The sequence below is a fragment of the Hippocampus comes genome, unplaced genomic scaffold, assembly GCF_001891065.2.
Source record: "Hippocampus comes isolate QL1 unplaced genomic scaffold, H_comes_QL1_v1.1 scaffold397, whole genome shotgun sequence".
Lineage (NCBI taxonomy): Eukaryota > Metazoa > Chordata > Actinopteri > Syngnathiformes > Syngnathidae > Hippocampus > Hippocampus comes.
In genome coordinates, this window is record NW_017804968.1 from 548,697 (window position 1) to 576,372 (window position 27,676).

General features: G+C 44.4%; 1 protein-coding gene across 2 annotated transcripts in view; it reads right to left on the reverse strand.

The window, feature by feature from the left end:
- utrn (utrophin) overlaps positions 1-27,676 on the reverse strand; it is an 82,565-nt gene that overhangs the window by 34,319 nt on the left and 20,570 nt on the right. For both annotated transcript variants that reach the window (XM_019889636.1, XM_019889631.1), the window contains exons 15-54: positions 27,431-27,610; positions 27,072-27,229; positions 26,767-26,890; positions 26,599-26,686; positions 25,841-26,085; positions 25,547-25,706; positions 24,318-24,436; positions 23,311-23,448; positions 22,734-22,847; positions 22,438-22,593; positions 22,174-22,344; positions 21,849-22,055; positions 21,652-21,786; positions 20,873-21,022; positions 20,506-20,667; positions 20,197-20,328; positions 19,824-19,997; positions 19,540-19,695; positions 19,203-19,373; positions 18,732-18,911; positions 18,435-18,563; positions 18,170-18,340; positions 17,855-17,911; positions 17,555-17,698; positions 17,171-17,308; positions 17,004-17,090; positions 16,159-16,332; positions 15,866-16,038; positions 15,464-15,614; positions 13,272-13,447; positions 12,868-13,003; positions 12,326-12,475; positions 11,935-12,087; positions 11,570-11,671; positions 11,264-11,387; positions 9,981-10,204; positions 9,765-9,882; positions 9,467-9,681; positions 8,476-8,630; positions 7,955-8,144 (exon numbers count right to left, since the gene is read on the reverse strand). In XM_019889636.1, the coding sequence (XP_019745195.1) occupies positions 7,955-8,144; positions 8,476-8,630; positions 9,467-9,681; positions 9,765-9,882; positions 9,981-10,204; positions 11,264-11,387; positions 11,570-11,671; positions 11,935-12,087; positions 12,326-12,475; positions 12,868-13,003; positions 13,272-13,447; positions 15,464-15,614; positions 15,866-16,038; positions 16,159-16,332; positions 17,004-17,090; positions 17,171-17,308; positions 17,555-17,698; positions 17,855-17,911; positions 18,170-18,340; positions 18,435-18,563; positions 18,732-18,911; positions 19,203-19,373; positions 19,540-19,695; positions 19,824-19,997; positions 20,197-20,328; positions 20,506-20,667; positions 20,873-21,022; positions 21,652-21,786; positions 21,849-22,055; positions 22,174-22,344; positions 22,438-22,593; positions 22,734-22,847; positions 23,311-23,448; positions 24,318-24,436; positions 25,547-25,706; positions 25,841-26,085; positions 26,599-26,686; positions 26,767-26,890; positions 27,072-27,229; positions 27,431-27,610 (6,087 nt within the window). The remainder of the gene's footprint in view (positions 1-7,954; positions 8,145-8,475; positions 8,631-9,466; positions 9,682-9,764; positions 9,883-9,980; positions 10,205-11,263; positions 11,388-11,569; positions 11,672-11,934; positions 12,088-12,325; positions 12,476-12,867; positions 13,004-13,271; positions 13,448-15,463; positions 15,615-15,865; positions 16,039-16,158; positions 16,333-17,003; positions 17,091-17,170; positions 17,309-17,554; positions 17,699-17,854; positions 17,912-18,169; positions 18,341-18,434; positions 18,564-18,731; positions 18,912-19,202; positions 19,374-19,539; positions 19,696-19,823; positions 19,998-20,196; positions 20,329-20,505; positions 20,668-20,872; positions 21,023-21,651; positions 21,787-21,848; positions 22,056-22,173; positions 22,345-22,437; positions 22,594-22,733; positions 22,848-23,310; positions 23,449-24,317; positions 24,437-25,546; positions 25,707-25,840; positions 26,086-26,598; positions 26,687-26,766; positions 26,891-27,071; positions 27,230-27,430; positions 27,611-27,676) is intronic.

A 27,676-nucleotide genomic window follows, 5' to 3' on the forward strand; every position in this document is an offset into this window, starting at 1 on the left:
TTGTGTGTGTGTGTGTGTGTGTGTGTGTGTGTGTGTGTGTGTGTGTGTGTGTGTGTGTGTGCGTGCGTGCGCACACGTGAGGAACTAAACAGTCCGATCGAGGCGATGCCAGAGGGAGAAGGTTAAGAGGAAGAAGGACAGACGCTTGCATTGACCTGTCAATCATTTTGTCACCGTGCTCCTGTCTGACGAGGGCGGGGCTCGACACCGCCTATAAATAGAGCAAGACAGAATGGAAAAGAGGACACATGATATGTCAGGAGTGCGCATGTACATCTGGATTTCTGCTCGTCATGGCCCGGCGCGTGCGCAACATTGCGGTTGAGGACGCAGTCTGGTCATAAGATGGTGTTCAATGTAAATTGTATGTAGGTGCTGCTGTTTTGGTTCGCAACAGTCATGTTGACCATTATGAGGAAATACAGTATATTGTGTGTGTGTTGGCCATCGTGCATATGTGTGTGTCCCAGAGTGATTAGTAGTAATTAATGGCCTCTCTCCGGGAACGGGAAAACATCAATCCAAAATTAGGGCTTGATAAATTACCACAAAAATCGCCAAACCTCAGGGCAAACAGAAAACATGACCACACACGCACGCACGCACATCCAGAACTTCATTTCACATCGATGAAGTCAACACCCAGAATAGCCTCTAATGTGACGACATGACTTACACGTCCCCGTTTAGACATTTTGAGCGGCCGAATGCAATTTGCGGCCAGTCGGGGAGACAGCTCGCGTCTAATTAGCGCCATTAGCGACATCAAATTAGAGCGTTCAAATGAACACAAGCGGTGGTAACCTATTTAAGGCGGTCAAGCATGACGAGATAAAAATAAACAACAGGACTTTGAAAAAAAAAATGTCAACGATTTAACGACGAGTGTCCATATTGCTCTCATTATTACGGGTTACTCAGTGTTTCTATTCTTTTAACAATGGGTAGAAGATCTTTAAAAGAACAAGTTCTGTAAATGCTAACAAGTATTTTAATTACGGCTTATTCTGTTGATCGTTTCCCCTTTCACCAACGGTTATTCGAACACAAGCAGCACAGCGATCCATGTAGACAGATAAAACAATACCCACAGGCATACATTCTTTATCCTCTGTGAGGAACGCCAATTTTTTTTATTTTTTTTTTTTGGGTGCCTTAACTGAGGAGCTGAGACCGGCTCCATGTGCAGTACATAACCATGCGTGTGTTGTACTGCCCCCTGGTGACGGAGGTGCTCAAGAAAGAAGGAGCAGCACCATGTCTATTGAAGTGAAACAAAAAAAAAAGAGAAGTAAAATGTATATTTATTGACATCCTCCATCTCGCCACGTTTCTCTCCAGTCACATGACGCAACGCTCCACGATTCACAGTGGCATCAAGCGGCTGTCCACACTTGGAACGCGTGCACTCTGGCGCGGCTTTTAAAGCCTTACGACAACATGGCTCGTCTTCATGTCTCACTTCTAATCTTGAAACATGTTTTGCAAATTTCACATTTCCAATCCGTCCGTTCCCCTCCTTGCTGCTTCTGTGAGGCCCCACTGGCCAGCTGTTCGCCACCGGGGATTACAGACTATATATAACCCGCTTTATCTTTAATCTGCTGTCATCGAGCGGCAGAAAACATTTGCACAATCGCCACTAAACTTACCTCGAAAAGGCATGCGGAGGCCTGTACCCGGCTGACTTGCGTATGTTTCATTTCCTTGCACGATCACAATTGTAGCCCAAATTAGGCATATTTTTTATATGGAGAGTAGAAGTAATTGTTTAGGATTTTTCATTTTGTTCTTTCAATTCAGTTCAATCGTTTTTAGAGGCTCAAGTTGAACGTCATTGGCTTTTTTTTTTTTTTGTTTTTTGTTTTTTTTACATCAGGTTCATCATTCATCTTTTTTTCCCCGCGTACGACACACTTTCTACCACCTAACGCAACACATATCCTGTTTATACCAAACACACATATAGAGCGTTTAAATATTTTGGCTTTCCTCTCCCTTTTACAGGATGTGAAAAGCCGAGACTTACCCCCTAGTCATTATCTTCGACATAAAAGCGGTGCTGATTTCAAATGAATTAATTCTCTGATCCTTCCAGGATAAACTATAGATATATTATTGATAAACTATAGATATAGTCTAAGGCATATTTTATTTATTTATTTGTGTTTTTAGTATATTTATTTAATTACATTTATTAAGCAATTTTTTAATTTTTTTTAAAGGATCCAATTTCTCGTGTGATCTTTTATTTCATTTTTAATGTGGTCGAGTAGATCATGATGAATTTTTATCTCATTTGACTTTTTTTTTTTAACTGAACTTTTTTAAAATGTCATTATATTGTTTTATTGATAACAATGTCGAAACATGTCCTCTTGTGTTTAAAGTGTAGCGAGTTGTTTTTAATTCTGTATTTCTTTGTTGGTATATTTAGATGTTTATATTTTCAATGAATTATTTATTTTCCCCCTGTTCTTATTAAAGTGCAATATATGTTAATTTACTTGAGTTTCATTTTTGTATTTATGCGGTATTTAGTTTTTTTTTTTTAAATATCATTTTGTGCATACAGTCATCCTTTTTTTATCTACCATATACAAAAGTAATGGCAAAATGGTAACGCTAAACTTAGTTGACAATCTCTAAATCGGAGTTCCGCTGCTCTGCATTTTCAAAGACTTGAATAGAAAGCAATCTCCGGGAGAGGGAATCGTTTTAGGTGGCACATTCTTGTCAAAACCAACATGACGTCTTTTGGCAAACAAGCAAGGTGCCCATGGAGCGGCGAGCGTGCGCAGGAACTGGCTGAAGGTCAAAAAGGCTTCACGCTGACAAGGTAAATTAGACACCGGAGCGCCTCACTCCAGGTCAGTGTGACTTTCTCTCTGCACCCTTCTTGTGTGACACGCTAAAACCCTTTGGATGTAACAGGGCCAGTAAAAAAAAAGCAAAACTTGGAAATAGTTCCTGTACTGCAAAAAAAAAAAAAAAAAAAAAACCCCACTGTCGAAATCGAAGTTGCCGTCAAGTTGTCGTACAGCGCGTCTCCCTGAGTTATTCCCTGTCAAAAGTGTTGTTCCGTGCAACAAAATTGCTGCCTCATTCCGCCCAGAGGCTTGTCTGCGTGCTTGTTCACTTTGCGGCATCGTAAAGTGCGCCGGGCGATAAAGCACACGGGCCTTAGCGAGTCTGGCTTGCCGTTGCATCCGGCCGGAGAGCGGCTAATGGAACGAGGGAGCGCACAACACAAATCCATGTTAAAAACGCACAGAGGCATTAGTGGCTCAATAAGCGTGTGTAGGGGGTGGAGGGAGAAAAATGCATACAAACAGACCAAGCTTTATGGACTTGCTACTTTGTGCAACTAATGACATTTAGCTTAATGTATGTCTTCTTGCAAGTCGTGAAATCCCCAAAAGCCTCCATTCCACCTGCCAGTGGCCATATCTCTGTGTTTATGTCAGCGGGAGTTGATTGATAAAAGACTTGAAGAGCGGCACGCCTGGCTTGTCCACCGCAAGATCCCGATGGCTTGTTTTAGCTCCGCGTGTGTTTGATCATCGCCATGTTGTTGAAAATTGGCTGGAGGGTCCACCTCCCTCACTCACATCTACTCCCCCCCTCACATCCCCATGAGGAGTGCCCTGCTACTCTCATTACTCTGCCAGCTCCGACTGCGTATGCTGTCGTCCCCCCCCCCCCTGTCAAAGCACAACTTTGGAAGGGCGATCGAAAGCCACTTTTGCCTACTGGGCTGTTTGCGCCGCTAATCCAACAGCCTTTCGGGATCAAACGCCATTAAAAAAAGGTTTTACCCTTTCCACAGGTTTTAAACACATTTAAAGGTGTCAAATAAAACATTAACAGGTAATTCCTGGGCATCTGCTCACTTTGCTCGCTTGCACAGTTCTCCAAATAAGAAGCCCAGAGTGCTTGCTTCAAGCTGTATGCCAAAATGTCCAACTAAACCATATAGTTGCGTCTCACCAAATGCTTATATACAGTGCAACATAAGTCTTAAACAGGATAACAGACATTAGCACAGATGTTCCGGTACAATTATAAACCTTCAAACAACTGATATGGAGCAGCAGCACATAGAAAGAGTGCATACAATAATACTAATAGGCAAATATTCTCTGCTCTGTGAAAACGACAAACATTAAAAACGGTGAACGATGACTATATCTGGGGTGCACTGTGATAAACGATTCTTTAGTTACGCTAGTGAACCAGCTAAATGGTTGCAGAAAAAAACTACAGGCTCTGACAAAACACCATTGCGACTGAGACATCAACAGAAACTTTCACCCCGGCCCAGGAGGCTCGGCCGTGATCAAATCCATCAAGCGGAAGGCAACGGTCCAACCCGGAGGCTAGCGAGCGACAGCCCTCCGGGAGGGCAGCGACATGTCCGGCATGAGGAGAGGGCGAAGCACCTCACGCAACCCATTGGGCGCTAAGTGAGTGTCAACGATTGATGGCTCTTCACGGTCAGGAAATCGTCCCTTTGGGTATCTGGTTCAAAGACAATGTGTATTTGCTCCTCACGATTATTTGGAATGATAGTGAAGTCACGAAACGATGATTCACCGATCTCAAAAACTATCAAAACTCAACTACAAAAAAAATGTTCGATGTTTTTGAGTTTTTTTTTTTTTTTTTTTTTGGAGGATCGTGAGAAGTCTAAATCTAAATCACAATGACATTTCAATTCATTGCCCAGCGCTACCATTCGTACAGTATTAGTAAGAATAATACGACAAAACTAAAAGGGCGAATGTTAACGCTCAACAGTCCACATGCCCCCCCAAAAAAATCAAGCGCAAAGCAAACAGTCCCATGTTGGCGTGCTGAGGAGTGATGGATTTATGGATTAGGACTGGCTTAGGCTGGACTGTCACATGTTGCTGTGATTGAAGCTGGCAAGCCATCACAAACCGTTGTGATGCATTTGTTTCCCCCCCGTCCACATTGGCCAAATCCTCCGTGATGAAAAGGACCCCGATGACAACCAGCTGTGGCGCATTACGTCACCGTACGCTAGCCTTTTGCTCACAGGAAAGCTCTGAAATGTGCCATTTTGGCCTTCCTCACTTTAGAGCAGGCATGCAAAAGTACACACACCCTGTGCTGAAGTAGTAAAGCAAAGATACTTGTGTCAAGAAAAGGTTCTGGTCACAATTTCAGTCCTGACTGATGCACTAAAAAGTACCAAAGCAAAATCAAAATGTTTTTTTTTTTGTCTTTTAATTACATACAATATCTGTGTTGATCATTTTAGCAAAAAATAAATAAATAAATAAAAGGTTCCCGCTTCAAGGAAATTAACTTAATGATCAACAAAAATACAACAAAAAACCCTCAAAATATATATTTTTTTTAAATGTGGAGTCATTTGATAATCAAGCCAAGGAAAAAAGTTACAAGATAATGAAAATATATTATATTCTGAAGAACAGATCATATTCAGACAAAAATGTCGAATATGAGAATAAAGTCATGAATTACAGGATAAAGTCACAATTATGTCAATTAAAAAAATAAAGAAAATGTGGAATACCACAAAAATCAAGTCTTCAATGACAAGAAAAAGAAGCAATAGCACAAGCAAAGTAGTTGCAATTATCAAGAAAATCATCCTCAACTGACTCAAACCAACACCTTCCGACAAAACAGCACGCCGGGGTCGAGAAAACTCAGATGAAAGAGGAAGCATGTCACGGAGTTGAGATCCTGAAAACCAGGACGAGAATTTCACACACCACGGAGATGATGACGACGACGCAAAGTTCAAATGACTTTCCCACCAAAAGAAATACATGAATAAATAAATAAACTCTCCGTGCTCTCCTCGCGCTGCGCTCACCCGCGCACGTACCTTGCAGAGTTTTTGATAGCGCGGCGAGGAGATCGCCATCCTCTGGAGTCTGTGTAGGAAGACCACCACTTTCTGGAGGGAGGTCCGGACCATGGCCATCATTTTAGAACTGCCACAAGTCTGCAGCAGCCCGGCGCCGGTCCGCATGCTATCACTGCCCTAGCCCACTCATGGCGCCCCGCGTCCGCCGTCTCTCTTGGAAGCCTGCTGGACCTGAGCTGAGCCGACGCGATGCGCACGCACGTGCCCCGCTCACTCCCTCGCTCGCTTACTCACTCGCACTGAGCTCTAAGCATGGCTCGTCTTTTTCATCGCGCGACGGACCAGACTCACTATCTCCTCCACAACCACATTTGCAAATTGGCTGTGACGAAGAAGAAGAAGAAGAAGAAGAAGGATAGAATTTTTTTGAAAAGTGCCGAGCAGGACAAGACGACGAGCCACTCCGCTCTTCAAGCGATCCCGTTTGAGAGAAGAGGACAGCTGTGAGATGGAGCGAGGAGGGGCGGCAGGTAGCGCCTCCTTTGTGCACTGGCTACATCAATGGGGAAGGCGGCGGAGTAATAACACACGTGATTGTCAACACGCGCTCCAAGGAGGAGGAGGAGTTACAGGGAGCTTCCAGGAAGCCAAAGTCCCCGTGGGGATTTCTGCCTGGTGCCGTCAGAGCGCGCCCCACGTGAAACACAAAAGTACCCTTTGAGAAATGTAATATATTCCAAAAAAAAAAAAAAAAAAAGCACTGTCATAAATTACTCAAAGTCACATCGTTATGAAAATACTCGAAAGTCGTAATGTTGCAAGAAGTTGTAAATTATGAAAATAAAGTCGCATATTGCAAGGAAATCTCAAAATATCACACTGAATACAAATATCAATACAATATGCAATAAATTCCGAAAAATAAGGTGAAATGTTACATCGTAGTTGGAAGATAATAAACTGTAAATGAACATATTTCAAGAAGAGACATGCTATTGCATACCAAAGTTGTCATTATGAGGACAAAGAGGATACTAGTCCACATACATTTCCAGTGTAGCCATTCACATTCGGTGAGGTCAAGACAAATATTTGACACCAACAGAGGCTGCTTTAGTCATTATCACACACACACACAGGCAGTGGTCGGGGGATTATGCTAAGCTTTGGGGAAGAAGAGTGTTTAGAGAAGCTTTATTGTGCCACAGAAGCCATTATAGTCAAAGCACAATATTGACTTCTCAGGAATTACAACAGCCCGTTTTGTTGCCTCACTTATTATATATATATATGATTGTGTGTATATGTATGATTTTGTGCGTTACAAGAAAAGCCTGTGGTCAAAAAGGAAAAAGATGGACCGTTTAAAAAACAAAATTGTGCATATAATGACGTTTTCCTCAGCTCACAGTAGTTTCCGATTTCCGCAAATGACTTTTCACACTTGAATGCCATCCATCAATCTCAAGCGCGGCAGAGATAGAAACAGAGGCGACGTGGCTTTAATTAAGGCGATATGTCAGGGCGCCCCAGGGGTGCGGAGCAAGTCTTGCTTTTTGCTGGAGACAATTGTGCCGAGGCGTTTACTCATGCGTCGTAGGCATGGATGTGATACTAATTCGGGAGCGTTGAATGATTTAGTAGAACTCTTTTCAGAGTGGAATGATTCAGTACAAGAATGTGTTTTGTTTTGTTTTTTTGGGTTAATCGGTTTTGTCACGCTGCATCAGTCCAAGATGTGATTAATTGAGATATCGCAGCAGAATTCTGAGCTCATCACTGATACCATTCTTTACAGAGGATAAGGATCAAAGTGAATCTAACATCTCCGTTAACGATACAGTCAAATAGCATTAAATGGGGGTCACAGGAACACACGCAAAATTAAACATATCCAGGAAGCAATGAGCTGAACTCAATGTGCACACGTGTTCAGACACCCCTCAACATGCCCTCTCATTGACACACGTGGATTCACCTCGGCACTAATGCGGGACGACATTGAGATAATAGCTCCCACCTGTGGTACTGACAAACAAAGAAAAACATACACGCACGCACACACAGCATCTCGACACAGATTCCTACCTCCAGCTGTCGTCTGAGCTCTTTGACGCGGACGGAGTCCTGTGACAAGTCCTCCCTCTGGGAGGCGTCGGCCAGCACGTTGACGGTGGTCTCGGCCTCCTGGAGCCACTTGAGGAAGGCTTCCAGCTCCCTGAGGGACACCTGCAGGCCTTTCAGTTCGTCGTCCAGCTGCCCGTGGCGGTCATTGGCCCTGCACAGAACGAAGGCAATAAATGTCTTTGTCCTTTCCTACGACAACAGTGCTTTTGGGATACAAGTTTAATTTGTTCCATGACCAGATTCGCAAGTGAAAATACGAGAGTAGTAGAGGCCTTGGATGGAATGGTTCACGCGTCCACTGCAGTGACTGACGTGCAGTGTCATTCATGTAGAATAAAACAAGCATTTGAAGAGTGCCCCACCGTAGAGTTGTCCTGCAACGTGTTTAACAGCTTGTAAAAATATGTGAGGCCTGAAGAGTAATATAACCACATCGTTGTCATTATTCATGGATGAAAAGGCTTAAAAAAAATGCTGGGCACCTGTTGTTGAGGTTGTTCCAGGCGGCGTTATGCGCATCAGTGACTTCTTTCACCCGCCGGGTGTCGTCGGCGGAGTACTCGCGCAAAAGATGACCGGACAGCTCGTTGAAGGCCGCCACCGCAGCTTGGCCTCGACTCAACTCGAGCAAAAAAGCCTGCGTCGACATAAACATCAGGAAATATGATCAAGCGCTGACAGAGGCGGGATGCTGATGCATCCTTTGCTAAAAATAACAACAGTCAGTTCATTTAAATAACATTTGTGTTGTCTTGACTGCAATTAGTCATCATTATTTGACCAAACAAAGCTTTGCTGTGGCCTCGCTGCTCTCAGTTGCCCCCTAGTGTTCATCCCACGCAGTGCGTCGGAGGCTCTCACAAGGCACAATTTGTCATCTCGCATGAGGATGATGGTTGATGTGGGTTCGCTGATGCTATTAAGCCTCCAAAGGATACTGCAGAGAGGTGATTCATTTCCCATCTTGCACTTTTAATCACACTTTGAAATGTGCTGGTAATTAAAGCTGCAAGCGGCAAATGAGAGAGCCCTCGCACCCCCACGCCTGTCTGGAAACTCAAATGTTTCCCAACTTGCCGTCATCTATCTTTCCAGTATGCGTGGTTGAAAGCTGGTAGTAGTTTAAAGCCTGATTATCCCTGGTCATGCAAAAAAAAAAAAAAAAAAAAAAAAAATGAAATGACACTAACAGCAGCTTTGAGCCAATATGGTAGACTTGCTGTGTCTTTTTGGGTATGGGTTCGAGAGAATTTTTTTGTGGTTCTACTCATGATAGACAGACCTATAAAAATTCATGTTACTGAGGAACATCAGTTTCACTGGCAGTTTGTTGATACAAATGCTGGAAGGCAAGGAAATGGCTGATATGAGCCCTAAAATGACTGCTTTATACTACAATGGAAGACTTCCTGTATCTTTTCGGGTATGGGTTCTTGAGATGATTTTGTTGGTCTACTCTTAATCAACCATCACCTTGCTGTCAGCCAGCTGAATGGTCAGAGGGTCTCTGGACTCCCGGGACTGCTGCAGCATGTTGTGGAACCATCCTTCCTTGTGCCCGATCAGAGCCTGGACTTCCCGCCGCTGACTCTCCCACTGGTCACTGTGGCCAATCATGTTGTCCAGCTGCTGGAGTCGCGCCACCACGCCGTGCTGCGTGTTGTCCCACTGGTTGCGCACTCTCTCCACTGGCGATATGGTGAGAATGAAAATGTGTTTTTAAAAAATATACACACAACGGAGAGGGTGATGCTAATTGAATAGCACGCACGTTTCTCCGTGATGGACGTGCGCACATCCAGGTTGGACGTCTTGTTTTTGATGTTCTGTGCAAGGGTGAAAATATCCTCCAGCTGAGGGTGACGATGCTCCAGGTCACTTTTGGTCACCTGAGAGGATGAATCAAAAATTTTTATATAATTTTTTTTTTTCAGCCCGATAGTTCTGCGAGTGAATAGAGGTGCTTAGAAACAAATGCTGCTCTCACCTGAAGGCGCGCCATGGTGGTCCTGATCTCTTCGGTGTCACCCACCGTGACGATGTTGGACTTGAGCATTTGTGTGATGAGGACCAGCCAGTCCGCCAGCTCGGTGGCTGTTTCATTGAGGTCGGTGGGCGCCACCAAGTCGGGCGTGTGTGGGGTCTGGTGATAGGGGTCCTCGCTCGCCAGGCTGGCCATCTGGACAGCTGAGGGCACTGAAGACACTGTGACTACAATGGATTAAAGTAGTAGCCATTAAAAGGTTTATATTTTCTGTTTTGCTCATTTCCGTTAACTTTCACAGACGTTAGCATGAAATGAGGAATTTGCAATTTAAAAAAAAAAAGTGTGTCTTAATACATTTAATCGTGGTTCAAAAATGCGGGAGTGGTAAAACTATTTTAAAAAAAAAAATTTAAAGACGCGAGACTGGAATATATCCAATAATATTTACCGGGTTTGACTGTATGCATATTGAAGGAAAAATGAGAGCATGAATATTAAAAGGTGTTCTTGAACGTAAACGTCAAATGGTGATGAATGATGCTCGGCAGCGAGGGTAGCTCACCAGCTGATTTGTAATTTCAGCATGCATATTTCATGCTGGAAATGAAAGCATTCCTCTTTCTCCACAGTACTTGTTCCCACTAAACGGTTGCGTTACTCATATGCTGCTGATGATTCATGGGAAAGGAGCGCAAATGTGTTGTATAATGCCGGGGGTGTCATACTCATGAAAATGCGGAACCTCTACAGCGGCTAAATTAATATATAAAATAATGTTGAATGCACAGTCAATAATAAATCCAACAAAAAAAGAATGAAGAGATGAATACTGAAATAATTGAACTAAATAAAAAGTACAAATATAAAATACATTTTTTTAAATCAATTATCCGCATTTTAATGCCATAAATCCATTTGAATTAAGTCAAATATCTGTGCATTGTATAAAAGCTGAATAAAAGTGATTAGAGTGTGTAAAGAAAATATATATATTTTTTATAAAGTCTATAATTTGTATGTCGTGTAGTATTCCTGTGCTGAATGTGTGCTTGCAAGGGGCATGCCTAGTGGGCAACATCAGGAAGTGGAGTCAGCTTGGTCAATTCATCTGCATGTAAGCGTCTGGTTGTGAGTTGTGGCTCACAGCAGCTCCTTGCCAATGTTCTCAATTTGTATTTTGGGTTCGCAAACAAAAGTACAGGGGGAAAAAAATGGGGAAGCGACGGATAACAGAACAGATGATTTCCACTGTAAAACGTGTTCAAAATGAGACCGCTGTTTACCAAGTTGCTGGTGCTCTACAACCCGAGTGTGGTGCAGCGTCCACGGGGAGACGTGTGCCTGCAGAGACTCCCTCAGTCGACCATCCAGAACTTTCCAATCGGCCGCCAGCTGCTCCACCTTGCTCTGCGCGCGCATGCCGTGAAACAATTGAGAGTGTGTGAGATGAGGAACGGCGCTTTAATAAAACAGCCAATTAAGCTGCAATCAGTTGCAGAAGAGAAAAGGACCTGCTGCAATATGGTGTAATTACACAGGCTTGTGAATTTAGGCTTATTGAATAAATCACACAACTAGGCTGAGGGAACCTTTTCATGAGGAGAAAGCTGCTGGCGTCTCTGAAGCTCTATAGAGTGGGCCAGAAGGTCCTCCAAGTCCTTCTTTCTGTCTTTCATGGAGACCTCCAAAGCCTGAAAACAGTCGGATAGGGGTCACGTATTTTAAAAGGATGACTCTTGGTGAATAAGCCGCTCCATCACTATATCACGGCTCATCATTCAGTCATCTCAAACAAAAAATGTTGCGGTTCCCACAGAGCAGCGAGAACTGCTTTGACGCCAGACTCAGCCAGGACGGTCAAAATAAATAAATATTGTTTCATTTGGTTTCTCTGTGTTGTCGATTTTCACTGAACCTCTCCCACATAATGAATTAAGTTCACTAATTACGGTACCTGCGCTTGGCCGGGACTGAGGCCTCGATTTGTGATGGTCTGGTGAGTGATGACTACCCAGTCGGTGAGCCGGGTCATTTTGTCGCGGAAGTGGGCGTGACTCTTCAGGTTGGCCTCCACCTGCCCCACCTTGTCTAACAACTCGTGGGTTACCTGCAGGTTGGGATTCAAGAGAGGAGCAGTTCAGGGAAGAATACTTTTATTGATGGATATTTTGTCATCGCTGCAGGGAATCCACACATCTCCAAAATCGCAACTTCTCTTGGTTATCAAAGAAACAGCACCTTGCTTGATTTACCAAGGTGTAGTGTCAATTACGGATTATGGGGTGTTATTTCTGTATTTAATGCATACATAAGACGTATGAATTAATCCCCGCGGCTTATGCCACCTTGCTCCAGTTGAGGTTGATGGCTCTGAGGTTGCCCACGTGGTGGTCTCTGGTCTGCGGGTTTACGGCGGGACTGGCTAGGATCTGCGGGGCATGTTTGTTGAGCCAGACCAGGTGTTCATTCTGCACATCCATCTCCATGGCTAAGGCCTGAGGGGGAAACACTGGAGTCGTTTATGTCATCAAGTGCTATTGATCGAAAGAAAGTTAATCACGTTGGCCTCGGCGGATCAAATGGCAAAGGTAAAACCTGGGGCTGAAAGGCTTGTCAGTTAGAAGAAAAACAAAAAAGTAAAGTGGCTTTTGCTCAGGTAAACACTGTGGCTCAATTCGTCGACCGCCTCGCCTCAAGCATCAGTCCAATTTGTGGCTCCTCGGGGTGAAAGACAGGTTTTTTTCCCTTTCACGTCACTCAAGATGTAACACATCGAAGCCTGCTTCCACTTCAAATTTTGCAACACAAAGCCAAAATGTGACTTTTTTTTTTTTTTATTATTTAAAAGGCACTCCAGACCATTTCAGAAAATACGGTAAATGCCTACTTTGAGTTCTTTGAGGTTCTGGTCGGTGGAGGAGATGGGAAGAGTGACAAAAACGTTCTCGGCCTGCTGCAACCATGAAGCCAAATCCTCGCTTCGCCTCATCAGGTCCCCCAGGGCAGCATCGCCTGCAGCCAGCCTGCAAAGACACATTATTTACCCAGATTGGGATCTCTAGTTCCCTCCAGGTTGCAGACTTAATCCCGAAATTTACATTTAAATTACCATTGGCAACTAATTGACCGCGACCGATAAGAAAACAAAGAAGAGAGGCAGGAAGTGCTGATCTCGATACTGTACTACACTGGAAATCCCAAACTTCTAATCCAGTTAACGAAATGATGGCAGTACAAGTATATATCGACATCTACCCTCATGTCCATTAATAGCTACGTTTCTATGAATACCTGCACTGTCGGTCCGCGACCTGGCGCTTCGCAGCCCTCCATCGCTGCCTCAGGACGTGGAGCTTCTCTTCCAGCAGAGCGCCGTCAGGGGAGGAAACCTGGCTGATGATGCGCTCTCCTGTGCGGGTGAGACCGGCCAGGATGGCCTGGTGGCTGGCAAGTCCTTCCTCTAATTCCTAGAGGAAGAAACAGATTCCAAACTAATTTCGAGAAATCGACAGGGCTTACAAATCAGATCCTAGTGCCTGTAAAGTGAAAATTAATGGCTTGAGTGACAGCCAATTTGAAGCATTCTGACTGCTCCTTTCAAGGCTGACAGAATATTGTGTTGTTGTTTTTTTTTTATGACATAAACACAGAAACTACCAAATGAAATAAACTATTTTCTTTCATCAACAAAAATTGTGTGTTGATACTTGATGCCATTTTTTAATAATCAGTAGTAAAACATGGGTTTGTTTCATCCTGTGCAACTGAGAATTTTTGCTTCTGTGGCGCCTCAAACAACTGAACAGTCCTTTTCTTTTGTAAAATACCAACCACAAAATTGAAAATGTTATTTTCACGGCAAAATAATGTACTTTCACTCTCCAGTGGAACAATTTTACATTTGACAAACTATTTGGATGTTATTTAATAGTAGTATTTAGTAGTGTGTGTGCGTGCACGTTTCATGCATGTGTTTGACGGTGTGTACATAGATTGCATCATTGCTTCTACTTCTAAATTGAATTAATCCCCATCATGTCTTCCGTTGTGAAACTGTGACAAATTTCACGTGACAAACGCTTTGATCTTGCTTGAAACAGTCGTATATCCAAGGGCATGTCACGTTTTAGGAGCTTACACATTGTTGTGACACACAGTGAGCTGATCCAAGAGGGATCCAACGCTGCCATCTGTTGGCCATCGGTAATGCCTCAAGATTGTAGCCATTCATTCTGCTCTCAAACACTGTGTGGTATGTTCACTGAATGCACTGCAAGCAGACCCGACTTAGCTGTCACTTGCCAATGAAATACCACTTCTAAAACCAGGAGAAATTGATGTTATTTTGTGCAGCTATCAGGACAACGAGGCACTCTACAGAAACCATGTCAACCCAAAGCCCCTGCCTCAGTCTATTTGTGATGTGTGTGCACTCACGGATGACAATGAGGCGCTCTAAAGCACCTACCATTCCTAAGCGCAGTCCACATGCTGGTTGTCAAATCAAGACTTTTTTAATTTAAAAAATCCTCCCCTCACTCTTCTATTCAAACAAACAAAAAAAAAAAACACCACACAGATTTTCAAATGTAAACTCATGTCAGTGCGAATCTAAGTCTCATAAACACTACGTCCAAGTCAAGTCGTGAATAAATTTCAGCCAAGCACCAAATCCTAAAATTGAGCCCAGGCTCCCTTGCCTCTCTGCTAATTGGTGCCGCTTAATCCCTTCACTAGCTCTTAAAACCTGTGAAAACGCGTGTAAACAACTTGTGAAGACGGCGTGTAGCTCAAGATTTAGTAACCATACAAAGACGCCGGCTCGTCTTCTCTTGGGCATAATGAATTTGGATCGATTGTAGTTGTTTGTTTAATAGATGCAGTGTACAAACAACACCCCTCCACAGGGAATGCGGTTGAATTATCAAAGGCTGGCTAACAAGCGTCTAATAATTCAAACAGTAAAAGCATATCTAGGGGATAACGATCATGTTTTGAACTCGTATTAAATGAGGATTCATCACACTGTACATGACTCCATCTGTCATGGCCATCCAATGACCACATGGTCAGACTTTCAGCCAAGCAAATGAAAAAGTCAAAGAAAAAAAAAACAGAACAACAAATAACAGGCAATTTTTTTTCCCTCACAGACTTTCATTCTTTTTTTCCTCCAAGTGGCCAATTCTTTGTTCAATTCTTACACCAATTTAAAGATGATTGTTTGAGAAATCCACTGTAACACTGACTCTGTTCGCGATTGTACTTTTTTTTTTAAATTGCAATTAAATGGAAACACATTTTCATTTAGTTATTTAAGTTAATTCATTTTTTAATATGTTTAAACATTTTAATTTAACTTCATGAATGCCCCAGTGTGGAACAGATGCTTTTTTTCATGCGTATATGGGTGGGTGTGTGTGTGTGTGTGTGTGTGTGTGTGTGTGTGTGTGTGTGTGTGTGTGTGCGCACCCTCTACTGACCTCTTGGTGGCGCCGTGCTGAGTCCAGGTCCAACTGTCCCTCGGGACCAACGCTGTCGGACAGCAGCCTCTCCGTGTCGGTCAACCACTGGCTCAGGTCATTCATGTCGCAGTGGAAGTGCCTCCACTCCTCGATGGCGCGGTCAAAGCTCCTGTACAAAATACTTGTCTTTACAAATGTAGATTTACACATTGTAAACACATTTGAAAAAAAAAATTGCAAGTATAAATTGGAGAGAAAATATTGTGCATACCAGACATGTCTGTACAACATTTTAAATCCACTTAAAATTAAGGAAATGTCATTACACTCCCATTGTAGGGAAGAAGAGAAATTTGCATGTTGAGTAAATCAAGGTGAGGCTTGAACTGCCCAAGAGTAGAAAGGCGCCGCCGTGCTCACCCTTTACGCTGGTTGTACATGCGGTTGAGGCGGTCCCATTCGGCGTTGAGTTGCGTGAGCGAATCTTCAATCTGGGCGACCTCAGCGGGCGACGCGTGCTGGATGACGTCCGGGTGGCGCGCGTGAATTTCGGCCACACGCTCGCCCACCCGCTCCAGATTTTCGTTGATGGTCTGAAGGAAGGAAAAACACAAATGACATGTGCACCAGAGGCTCCATTTATGTTACATGGCCAATATGTAACACATCACAAAAATTCAATTTGATTTAAATTAATAACTAGCCGGACGGACCCTGAGCGTGTCCTCCTGGCTGGAGAAGTCTTCGTAGAGCCCCCCGCTGAGCTCGGAGGAGTTGAGCAGCAGCTCGTTGTCGGCCATGGCCAACAGCACTTTGTTGATGTCCAGCAGGAAGCTTGACGGGCTCTGCGAGGAAACGCGGCCGCGATCCGCCACCAACTGGACGTCCTGCAATACACGCACACAAACAAATAACACAATTACTGCGGCACCGTGAAGTCTGAACGCCCTAAAAGTTGCATAATTAGGAGTTTGACCATAATTTTGATGGTGTCACTGTGGCTCAGTCACGATATCACCATTTTAGCCAGAATCAAATTTTTCTTTTATTCTTTTTCTGTAAAAACTACAAAGAAAAAGACCATGAGAAGCTACCGTGAAATAAGTGAACTCATTTAAAGCAGAAAAAAGTTTGTGGTTGTGCTTTTGTGAGGACGGCACATAAATTTGACTTGGCTTGGCAGGGTTTCAGTTCCATTAAGGCTTCACCTCACTCTTAGAATCAATCCCTCTTCACTATATAGTGCCCTGTAGTGTGAGTTAATCTTTTTCTAGTAATCAGAAATTGATATTCTTTATCCTCCGCAAAGACCAACTTATAGTAGCGCCGTACTGATGAGCCCATTTGTCAGTCTTTTACTGCTTCAAGTGAGGGCAGCAAAATGGCCATTTAATTGATGCCCTCTGACAAAACCTATGTAATTCTTTTTCATTCTATTTTATTACAACACAGTGTCTGTGTCCCAACACTTGCACCAGTTAATGTTTCATTCAGAAAAACAGCGGAACAGCAAGTGGGTCACGCTGAACTAGATCAAAAGCGATCAAACTAAGCTCACCTGAGGCGGCATGTCTCTTATCTGCTGCGTGATCATGTGGGAAGACGAATCGACGACGAGCTGCCTGCTTCTCAGCACCCTGAGCTCCTAAAAAAAAAAAAAAGAGAGAGACACGAATTAACAGCAGTGCACAAAGGGTGGCGTCTGAAAAAGAGTGCGTGTCGAACCCTGTGTGAAGAGTACTGGTTCTGGAGTCGAAGCAGCAAGATCCTCAGTTCTTCCCTCTGGACCTCGTCTGACGTCTGCTGAAGCAGATCTTCTCCTCGTCTCAGCAGGTTTTCGACACTGGCTTTTTCCTCATCCAGCTGGACACCAGACAAGCCAGGAGGGGAGAAAAAAAGTGGAATCAGTAGCTCGAGAGACTGAAAGAGAACAGACTTTCCCATCCAAGGCACTATCAAGCTTCCTGACAGGGACATTGACCTGACTGTTGATTGGCCAGCTTTGCGCCACTAGCGTAATTGGCGCCATAAACCTAGATAAGCAACACTTTGTTTCGGCTTCGGCCTTTAAAAAGAAAAAAAAAAAGAAATTCTTGAATGCGGCGCTACCTTGTCATCGTCGGGGATGTTTGCAGAGTCCTGCTGCAGAGTCCTGAGTATGTCCTGCAGCTCGGCCTGGAATTCCTGCATCTCGCTGGGTAGCGGAGCTTCAGTCTGAGTTTCCACCGAGGTCTCCAGGTTCTGAAGTACGTGCTAAAGAAAAAGCTAAATCTGAGGATGGCTTCTGATTTTCAATGCAAATTACAATCTGCTGGCCAATGTAACTTCAACTAAAATCGCAGTGAGATGTTTCTTTCACAACTTTGAGTTTATTTATATAGAGTAGCGTAGTGTGTGTAATCACTGAACCTGCTGAGGTGCTTCCTGCTTTATGTCCACGCCTCCCGACTCCAAACTGGTCATCATCTGCGCAAGAACACACATTTTTAATATCCTAACACGGACTTCAAACTATTGTTGCAGAAGGGTGGACATTTCCAGTAAATTTCCTGAAAGCTTCCACTAAATTAAACATCGAGAATTATGCAATGACAATAAAGAATGCAGTGGAACCAGTGAAGTTGATAATAAATCAGGAATCCGATCCAAATTCACTGCATGTGCTGGCCATGGTATGAGGTGTACATGATATTGAGTGGGTTTTTTGGGGGGTTTTCTTTATACCTGAGCAGTTTTGATGTGCTGCGAGACTTTGTCAAAGTTGCAGTTGAGCTCGGCCAGTTTGGGCTCCACCACGTCTCGGCAGGCGGTTCCCCGGCTGGTCATCAGGATGACAGCCTGGTCCCTCACGTTGTCCACGCGCATCCCGACGTCCTCCAACTCCTCCAGCATGTTCTGATGACACAGCACACAATGGTTAAACACTAATATATTGCAGTTCGTCGCTTGCGCTGCCGCCATGTCATAGATATTTAAATGACTGTATCACCTTGACCACCTTCTCCCGCTCGGCCGACTCTAGCCGTTCCGCCTCGTCCAGGTGAATCTGAGTCTGGTAGAGCCACGTGCTGATGTGAGCCAGGTTCTCGTCAAGAATTTCCACCTCGCTCTGGTGGCTCTGCAATAACAGATAAGCTTGGTGAAGCAGCATGGGGCTCATGATCTATGATACATTTGTCCCAATTAACTTTAAATCATTGTAAATTTGTGATCACAAGGCGGCTCAATTTGGCGTCATACTATGGCACCTCCCCCTATTTTTCTTTTTCAATACTGTTGCACCCACCAGCACAGCACTGAGCCAGTCCTCGATCCACGTGTGGACTTGGTTCCAGGACTCATTCAGGCCGCAGAGTTTGTCCTCCAGCTGTGTCTCGCTGCCCTCCACCAGCGTCTGCAGCCCGCTGCTTGTCTCCATCAAACTGGACAGCTCCTGCTGGCGGCGTTCAGACTCCTTCAAAAGGCCCTGGTGATGCCACAAAGAGCAGTTTCGTGTTTTATGATAGTTACAAAAGCTGTATCTGTATTTAGAGAGATAACACCAGTGGTAAAGGAAGGAAGAAGTTCTTCTAAGCGTCCAACTGGCTTAGGGTGCACCCTACTGGCCAAGTGTGGAAAGACTAGGTTGCAGAGACTAATTAAATTAATTGACCTTAGATTATATGACCTGAGATTTGCTATATATTGACTACAACTTCTCAAAAAAAAGATTCATAATGCCGTAATAATAAAAATAATAAGAATAATTTGTCCTCACATTCGCCCAGCCAATCTCAGCATCGATGTCTGCCGGCATGTCACCGCTGTTGTTCTTCTGCTGGAGTGCAGCCTCGCTGGTGGTCAGCCACTCTTGGAGGGCGGCGCTTTCCTTGTGGAACTTCTGCGACAGAGACAAGGCTTTTTCCAAGTCTTGCTTGCCCTCTGTTACCTACAAGAAAGAAAGAAAACACACATTCAACCTTTAATGCCTTATATTAAACCATTTTCCTTCTATGTCAGTATGAAGCTATTTTTTTATTAAATGTACATGATGTCTCTATGTTGTGGATTTTCACCTCGAGGGGTTTATATGGAACACAAGGGTTTCACTGTACCTGCGCCCCCAGGTCATTGTAAAGCAGTTTGAGAGCGGTCAGCTGCTCGTCCATGGCCTTGGGGTTCTCCGTCTGTTGTTTCTGCACAATCTGCCGACCCGTTTTTATCACCGTCTCCACCTCCAGTTTCACCTCACTCAGCAGCTTGTACAGTTTCTGCACAATCACGAGAAAAGGGAAATCAGTACGGGGAAACAACCTGCATAATGAACAGTGACCTTGACTTACAAGTTGAATATTTCAGAGTCCCGCTGTACAAAAAGTAGTACGAATTCCTGTCTCACCATGCAGCCGTTGAGATGGGACTGGATCTTCTCCGGCTCCAAATCCCTGACATCCAGAACGTGCAGCTCGGCCTTGGCTCCGTCGAGAACCTTCTTGCAGTCCAACATGCGCTGCTCAAAGTTAGCAGGCTTCTGGAACAGCTGGTACTTTGTGGATATCTCTCGAAGTTTTCTCTGCATTAGGAAATGAATGGAAGACATTTTTGGGATGAATTTTAAAGTGAGTAGTTACTGCCATTTTTTTTTTCCCATATACACAAATTGCTGAGCACATGAGAAACTACCACCGTAGATTTGAGCCTCACTTGAAGGAATAAAAAAATATATATATGGTGTGACAAAAGCCAGCAGCGTCAGGAGGGCTCATTGTTACCTGAAGTTGATCCAGCATGGTGCCACCTTTGGCAGCTTTGCCATCCGTGACCGGTGGCGGCAAGTTGGCCACGTTCCTCCTTCGCATCTCCTCCACCGTCACTTCATGGGTCGCAATCTCAGCACCAATGTCCTGGAAAAAAATGTATTCAAATTCAAACTTGTCCATCTTCAACTCTCATTTTATTCTACGTTGTAACAAATCAATTCGTTGCACTCAGCTTGAGCTCAGCTTTCGCATTCACGCCCAGTTTCTTCAAATATTGCATTTTCAATGTGGTGAGAAACGTCAGAACTTTGCACGGCGTACCTGTGCCTCGTGCGGAAGCTGGAAGGCGTCGATGCGGTCGGTCAGGTAGGAGGTGAGTGTGCGGTCCAGTTGAGAAAGAGACTCCTGGAGGGTTTGGAGTGCCTCATCATTCTCCTTCAGTGTGGCGAGCTGCTGCTCCAGGCCCGTCTGTCTGTTGACAGCCTGAAAACAATATTTAATTTCAATATGGTTCATTATGGTAGGAACAACATCCATGGATTAACTTTCTATTAAGCTTGCCCTAATGAGGTTCTATGTTAGCGTTGTGCTTTTATACAATACGGTGCATATGCTCTCCGTTAAACATATATAAAAATGTAGTGTTGTATGCCTATACTGTATAAAGCTAAAAAAAAATAAAACTCACCTGTTGGTTTAGTTGCTCATAGCGGGAATTGAAGGCCTGGAGTTTCTCACCGATGAGCTCATCCAGGATGCCGCCATCGATCAGCGTCTGACCAAGCTCTCGGATTTGCGTCCGGTTGTCCGCCGGATGACGGAGCACGCCCTCCAAGCTCTGGCAGGTGATTGGACGCGCAAGTCGAGAGAGTGAGAAAGCCAGTGAGAAAGCTAGCAATTAAATAAAGAAGTGAGAGACAATCGGGGGTTCATCCTTTATGTGAGATCTTTGAGTGGACTGTTTTGCGTGTGTGGGAGGATCATTGTCTTCAAGAGACTTCATTACGTTTTTGAACAATGCAGCAGTAGTAGAGGGTGAAGCACAGTGTGATGCTAAGTGACTTTGACAGTGATGCTGCGGGCAGGCTACAGATATAGCAACCAGCCAGACACAGGCTGGGAGCTAGGCTCTCTCTGCGAGAGTTGACACCAGGAAGACAAAAGTCTTGGGACACACAGACCGAGACATTTTGGACAATTCTCTGCTCTTCTAGTCATTAAGGCATGTTTGGATAGTGCACTGTGGAAGACTACAAAATGTGCAGCACAATATAGACAGTCAACATCATTGGCATACAAATTCTTTATCTGACTAATATATGCACAGGTGTTGTGAAATGTCTTTTATGTCTTCATGACATGGGTTATACCGGTGATATTTTGTGACCATGAGATCTTCATCTGAGTCATAAGACACAAATGAGGAAAACGGATGACAATGCGAGCGCGTCCACGAGATGTTTGTACCTCGAGTGCTTCATGAACCACCTCTGTGCTCTCTGGTAGACTTTCCGTGGCTTGGACCTTCTCCTCCAAGGTGTTGAGCCAGGTTTGCTCAATGTCCAAGAACTGCATCAGCTCCATCCAACACGACCACACCTCCTGCATTACACGTAACGTTATATGTACTATTTCAGTGATTCCCAACCAGAGTGCAGATTTACCTCCAGGGTGTGGCACTTGCTCTTGAGGCGGTCGCAGAGCTTCTGGTAATTCCCCAGAACGCCCTCCAGTTGTGCTGTCAGACCCTGCCCACCACTTCCTCCGGCTCCAACACCACCAGGGGGTGCCGTCTTGGATACCAACATGTTGATGCTGTCTTTCAGGATCTTCACTTTCACCTCCTTCTGTAGCACGTCCTCTTTAGCCCTCTGAATTGAGAGTCACAGCATGTTGGGGGTTTTTCCGCATTTTTTCACTAACACGGAAGCGTCCGTAACGTCTACCCCGTGATAAACAGGTTTTCCCTGCACGCGAAAGAAATGTCACCTTCATTTCATCCAGCGCCGTCTCGAGCTCCTCCGGACTCATATACTCAAAGTCCCTCATTAAGAACTCCTCATCCACTTGAGCGATCCACTCCTGCATCTCCGCCAAGTCTTTCTTCAGGTTCACCTGCTTCTCCTGACTTTCTAATAAACGATCCTGCTGGCTCAGCAACTGCAAAACAGATGTAAGTTGATATTACAAACAAATTCGGAAGGTCAGCAACTCGACCAATTTATGGCCCAACTGTAAGTAAAAAGTTTCTACCTGTTTCGAAAGTGATTCCAATCGACTTCTGAACTCTCCCACCATATGCTGCCCCCACTTGGCCAGCCCTGGCACCGCAGCCGCCTGCACGGCGCTGACGTTCTCGTCCATCTGCTTCAACGCACCCTGCACGGACTCCATCTCGTTCACATAATCCTGCAACCAAGTTTACTTTCTATTGACACTGTCAGATATGTCTTATTTAACCGTATGCATATTAGTGGCCTGACATTAGTAACATGCAGTGGATCTGTGTTCCTCATATTGTGTCAGCGCAACGAGTGTGTTCTTCTGACCTTGCAGTGACTCAATTCTTCCTGTAAGCTGTGTGTGTCAGTCGACCTTGTCGCATCTCGGGACAAAAGCTCCTGAACCGCCTCCAACCAGCGTTCAACCTCCGCCATCCGCACCTGAAGGCAACATTATGATAGGATTGTACAATATTACCACAACAGGAAGCCCCTCTTTTATGAAGCGACCGTGTTCTTTTTTTAATGGCCTTTTGCAGTCGACAGGCAAGTTTGAATTTAGAGTAAGATGCCTGCAGCAAAATAACACTGGAAGTGATGCAGCGTAATCCGAGTAATATTAGTTGTTCCTTCGAGAGGACAAAGAATATATGCCTGTGTGTAATTACAGTAAACCCAAACTGGGAATGGAAAATAAACACCTTGAAACAAGCACACCGTGACTCTTATATTTGTGTATTTAGTAAGACCAAACCTGTTGCTTATGATAGGGATACAACTATTTAAAAAACAGTGTTTTTTTTTACATGGCTTGTAGGTCCATCGCAGGTGGGTCTGGAAAACAATGCAATAAACGAGGGCTCACTGTAATAAAAAATAAAAATAAAAAGATGTGCTCTTCTACCTGATTATCCTTCATGCTTCCCAGGATGCACTTGAGTGTTGCCAACTCCTCCCGGGCCTTGGTGGATAGCTGAGTCCATCTTTGCTGTTCAGCAGGATGGGAGGCTTTCTGTGTTTGTTCAATATCCAGACACAAACCCTAGAGGGGAAAAAAAGTTTCAATAATTAACTTAACAGCACATTGTTTTGCTGCAGTTTGCCTGCTTTCCATAAGTTTAATATGGTTCTTTAATTTCACGTATACCAGAGCCCCAACTATTTGCATACAAGCCATTAAAAAGTCAATTTGTCATTACTTTCAATAATTTTATCTGGAATTTTAAACTTCTGAAGCTTATCACTTTGCCTTAAGACACTCTGTGTTCTGTCATGTGACTTGATATTGTTGTGTTTCTTTGACACTGACACGCGTGTTGCATGTCAGTACACGGTGCCCAGAATGGGACACCAACCCCCACCTCGCTGCCACCGCCGCCATAACAAGAGCTCAGACTGAGCCGCATTCCAATGCAGGATAACAAGGGAAGGGGGGTTAAAAAAAAAATTTATGTAAAATTTAAAAAAGAGAGATTATCCTATCCACAAAGAAGAAGTGTACAGACTGAAATTTGAGTGCAAATGTGAAAACAAATAACTGCCAATTATATAGTTTCTAACTTGGAGGGGGGAAAAAAAAAAAAAAAAACTTCCCTGCCTCGTTCCCCTTCCTCCATGTTACCGCTAATCCTGTTCGAATTTGGGCCAATTTGAAACTATAACCCTCCAAATTCAGCATATGGTGAGACTGAAAAAAGCTTGCAGTGCATAGCAGCTGGCATACATTTTGTGTAACACTGTCACCTTGGTCATAATGTGAACATTCATTCAAACAAGCCAGATGTTCTGCTAATCTCTAACCTATGTAGCCTTTGCATAAACGTCGTTGTAATAAATCACAATAAGAACGGCAGCATTTTTGGGGGGGATAAAGAGCACATGTTAAAATTGCTCAATTTCAACTTTACCCACCTGTGCTCGCTGCACCGCCGCCTCAGCGGTTGCAACGTCGCTGACTCCTCGTCTCAGTGCGGCCAGCCTGGTCTCCAGCCCCTCCACCAGAAGAGATCGAGCCTTGATGGCTTCCAGAACTAGAAATTAGATGAAGGCGTGGAGATGCACATTTCTGCTTTTCCACCACACGGGGGCAGCGAGACGTTTTGAGTAGCGTGCACGGGTGAGGTTTCCCATCCTATTTTATGTTTGACAGCTTGTATATTTAACACAGGCCATCATTACGCTGCTAAGGAGACAACATAAAACACAACCCTCCCTACTATTTGAAATGATGACATTCCTTTTCCCTTCTTGTTTGTCTTCACAACTTGTCTTCCTCCTTACCGAGTCATTAGCTGATGATTTCATACTTGAATTATGTGACAGTGTTTACATGCAGCGCAGCCATGAAGCAGTCGCGCCGGAATTGTGCCAAGCAAGGACGTGAACAAAGGCGCTCAAATTCTTATGTATTGGGGATTCAATCTATTTTGGAAAGGGGTTGTAACATTGTTCAAAACAAAGTGAAGCAATGTGAATATTCTCCAGATGCACCCTACACAGAGCGAGGACGGAGCCAACGAGGGACAAAAAAAATCCAGAGCAAAAAGAGAACAGATTTTCCGTGGCTCTTATCCAATTCTCTTTACTTGAGCGCAGAAGAAGAATGCAAGCACACACCTGGGCCTGAGGTCTCCGGGTCTCACCTTACAAAATCAATGTAGTGGAGCCTATCATTTACGGGACGTCACACTGAAACACATGCTGCGCTTTTGAAAGTTTTCTTTCTTTCGTTTGGGGATTCTGCCAAATGTCAGCAGTCTGGCAATCAATTACAGGATTCGGTGCTATACTGTACGTCAAAACAAGAACCATATTGTTTGGGAATGAAATCCCTGCTGTTTGAAAAGACTTCATCGATGAAGAAATCAATCGGGGATTAGCATAGATCCCTTAGTTCATTCGTGAATTTTAATTCATTTTTACTGGTTTCATTTTGCAAAGTTCCTGGTAGCACTGATTTGGATCAGACTAATTTATCTTATGAATGAGCACACAGTCAAGATGCAGACTGCTACGTGAGCTTCTCTCGTGAGCTTGTGTTATATTTTCACCTTTTATATAACATTAGTGGCTGATTTCATGTTGTAACGCGTGGCAGTTCGAATGTGACATGCGTGGGGGGGGGGGGGGGGGGGGGGTACCTTGGCTGGCCTCCTGCTGTTTGCCCTCGAGTCGCTTTAAAGCGGAGGCGTGATGTGCCGACACCCCCATGGCGTTTTCTTTTAAAGAAGGCAGCGACTCCACATCTGCACGAATCTGTTCCAACTGTGTACCCAATGCACTGAGAGGGACCAGTCGGGACTAAAGGGACACACACATGCACACAAAAGGGTCATGAAACTTGGATTCAGGGTTGTTATTATTACTATTATTATTACAAATGGCAAGTGGACCCTAAAAACATATCCCGCATGAAAAACAGAGGTGTCCTGTACCTGACATTCTTCACCCAGGCTCCTGAGTTGGTTGCTGTCACACTTTTCAACGGCGCAAGTGGAGTCCAGCCATCCATCCAGTTCATCCAAGGCCCGATCCAGTCCTGCGAGCTCAGCCGACAGCGCCTTCAATCGAGTCTGGGCGTCCACTCTGTCGCGGGTCGCCTGCAGCTCCTTCGCGCATGCATCCAATTCGGTCTGGATCAGATCTACGTCCGCCCGCACGGAGTCCGTTTGCACGCCCTCTGAAGGCGCACAGGAAAAACAGTAAAATAAGTCAATTGACACAATTTTAAGCGTCTTTGTGCTCCTGAAAAAAAAGCACTATAACACCACAACTGTGAGGCAATATAGAATAGATAAAATTTGAAAACAACAAAAGTCTGCTCAAAATGGAGTATGCATTAAACCTAAAAAAAAAAATCTACCTGCAGTATATAAAAACAGAACTGAAAATGTGAACATCAAATTAAAGCAAATACATTTATTTTGGATGTTCTTTTATGTTTACACGTTCTGATGTTCTTTTGAAAATGGCAATCAAATCGTCATAAACTGGAGATCAAACTCCACCGGAATGGCATGAAAGAAGTGTGACAGAAGATGAGACAGTCTGGGGAGGGCAAATCAATTTAATTGATTTTTTTCAAGAGATTTTGCTCTGGACCCTCTGCACTCCTTTGAAGCTGTCAGGCAAAGATGTTGAAGGGTACAAATTCCGTATTGATCTGTTGAAAGTGACAGCCTCATCACAATACCTCTCTCCAATTGCTCCATCAAGCCTTGACCTTCCTGGATCACTTGACCGATGACAGCCTCCTTTGCTTGGAGTTCCACCTCGTGAGCCTAAAAAAAGCCCAAAGCACATGTTTAACTGCCACGTTCCAATATGTCATAATCTAATCTTGCAGTCTGCCTCCTCCAACCTTGAGCTTTTCCTGCACATCCTGCGGATCGGTTGCCGTGTCCGGTTGCGCGGAGGCTATCGTTTGCGCGGCCGCCTTCCAATTTTTGATCCAGCTCAGATGGTCGGAAAGTTTATTTTCATACCTGCCATATTTGGGCAACAGGTCTCAGAATCACAAAACACACTTTAAATCACCTACCACAACCTGTACTCAGTTTATACCATACATCTACATCACATATGCATTGTTGCAGCTGGTCCGGCATGACTTTCTGACAAATCAATCAAATCAACCAAAGTTAAAACCAATTCTCGAGCACTTACGCCCTCCTGACTTCAATGTCCGTCTCCACCAGTCGTTTCTTGGGAGGAGCGGGAGGGGCGAGTTCCTGGTCGGTGGCCGAATTACCGGCGGCGATTGTCGTCATGACGACCGTTTCATCTACCTGAGTCATCCCGGCATCAGTCACAGCTTCCATCACCTTAGTAGAGAGTGAGTCCATTTGTGAGTAAGAGCTAATTTTGCTTTTGCATTGGTCAATATGTAACCAATAGATTATTTTTTTTGGTAGGGGTTGTGGCGGCTCGCAAGTCACACCAAAAAGATAATCAAAACACTTGTGAAGATGGTTCAATCCTCTCAAGGAACCACCATACTTAATGCAAATAAATGTTCAGTCCACCTGGAAGGAGCAGTCCTCCAGCCTTTGCACCAGCTTGTCCCATCGATGGGCCAAATCTTCAGCGTCCGCCTCAATGGTAGCGGCGGCCTCGCCGCTCCGTATTAACGACATCACATCCCGGCCCGCGTCGGAAAGTTGGTCGAGGGTCCTCTTCTTCTTTTCCATATCCTCTTTGAGAATCTAAACGTTTTCAGAACACGGCAATCACAAGGGACAGCCGGGTGAACCCGCAGGTGGCCTCCGGCA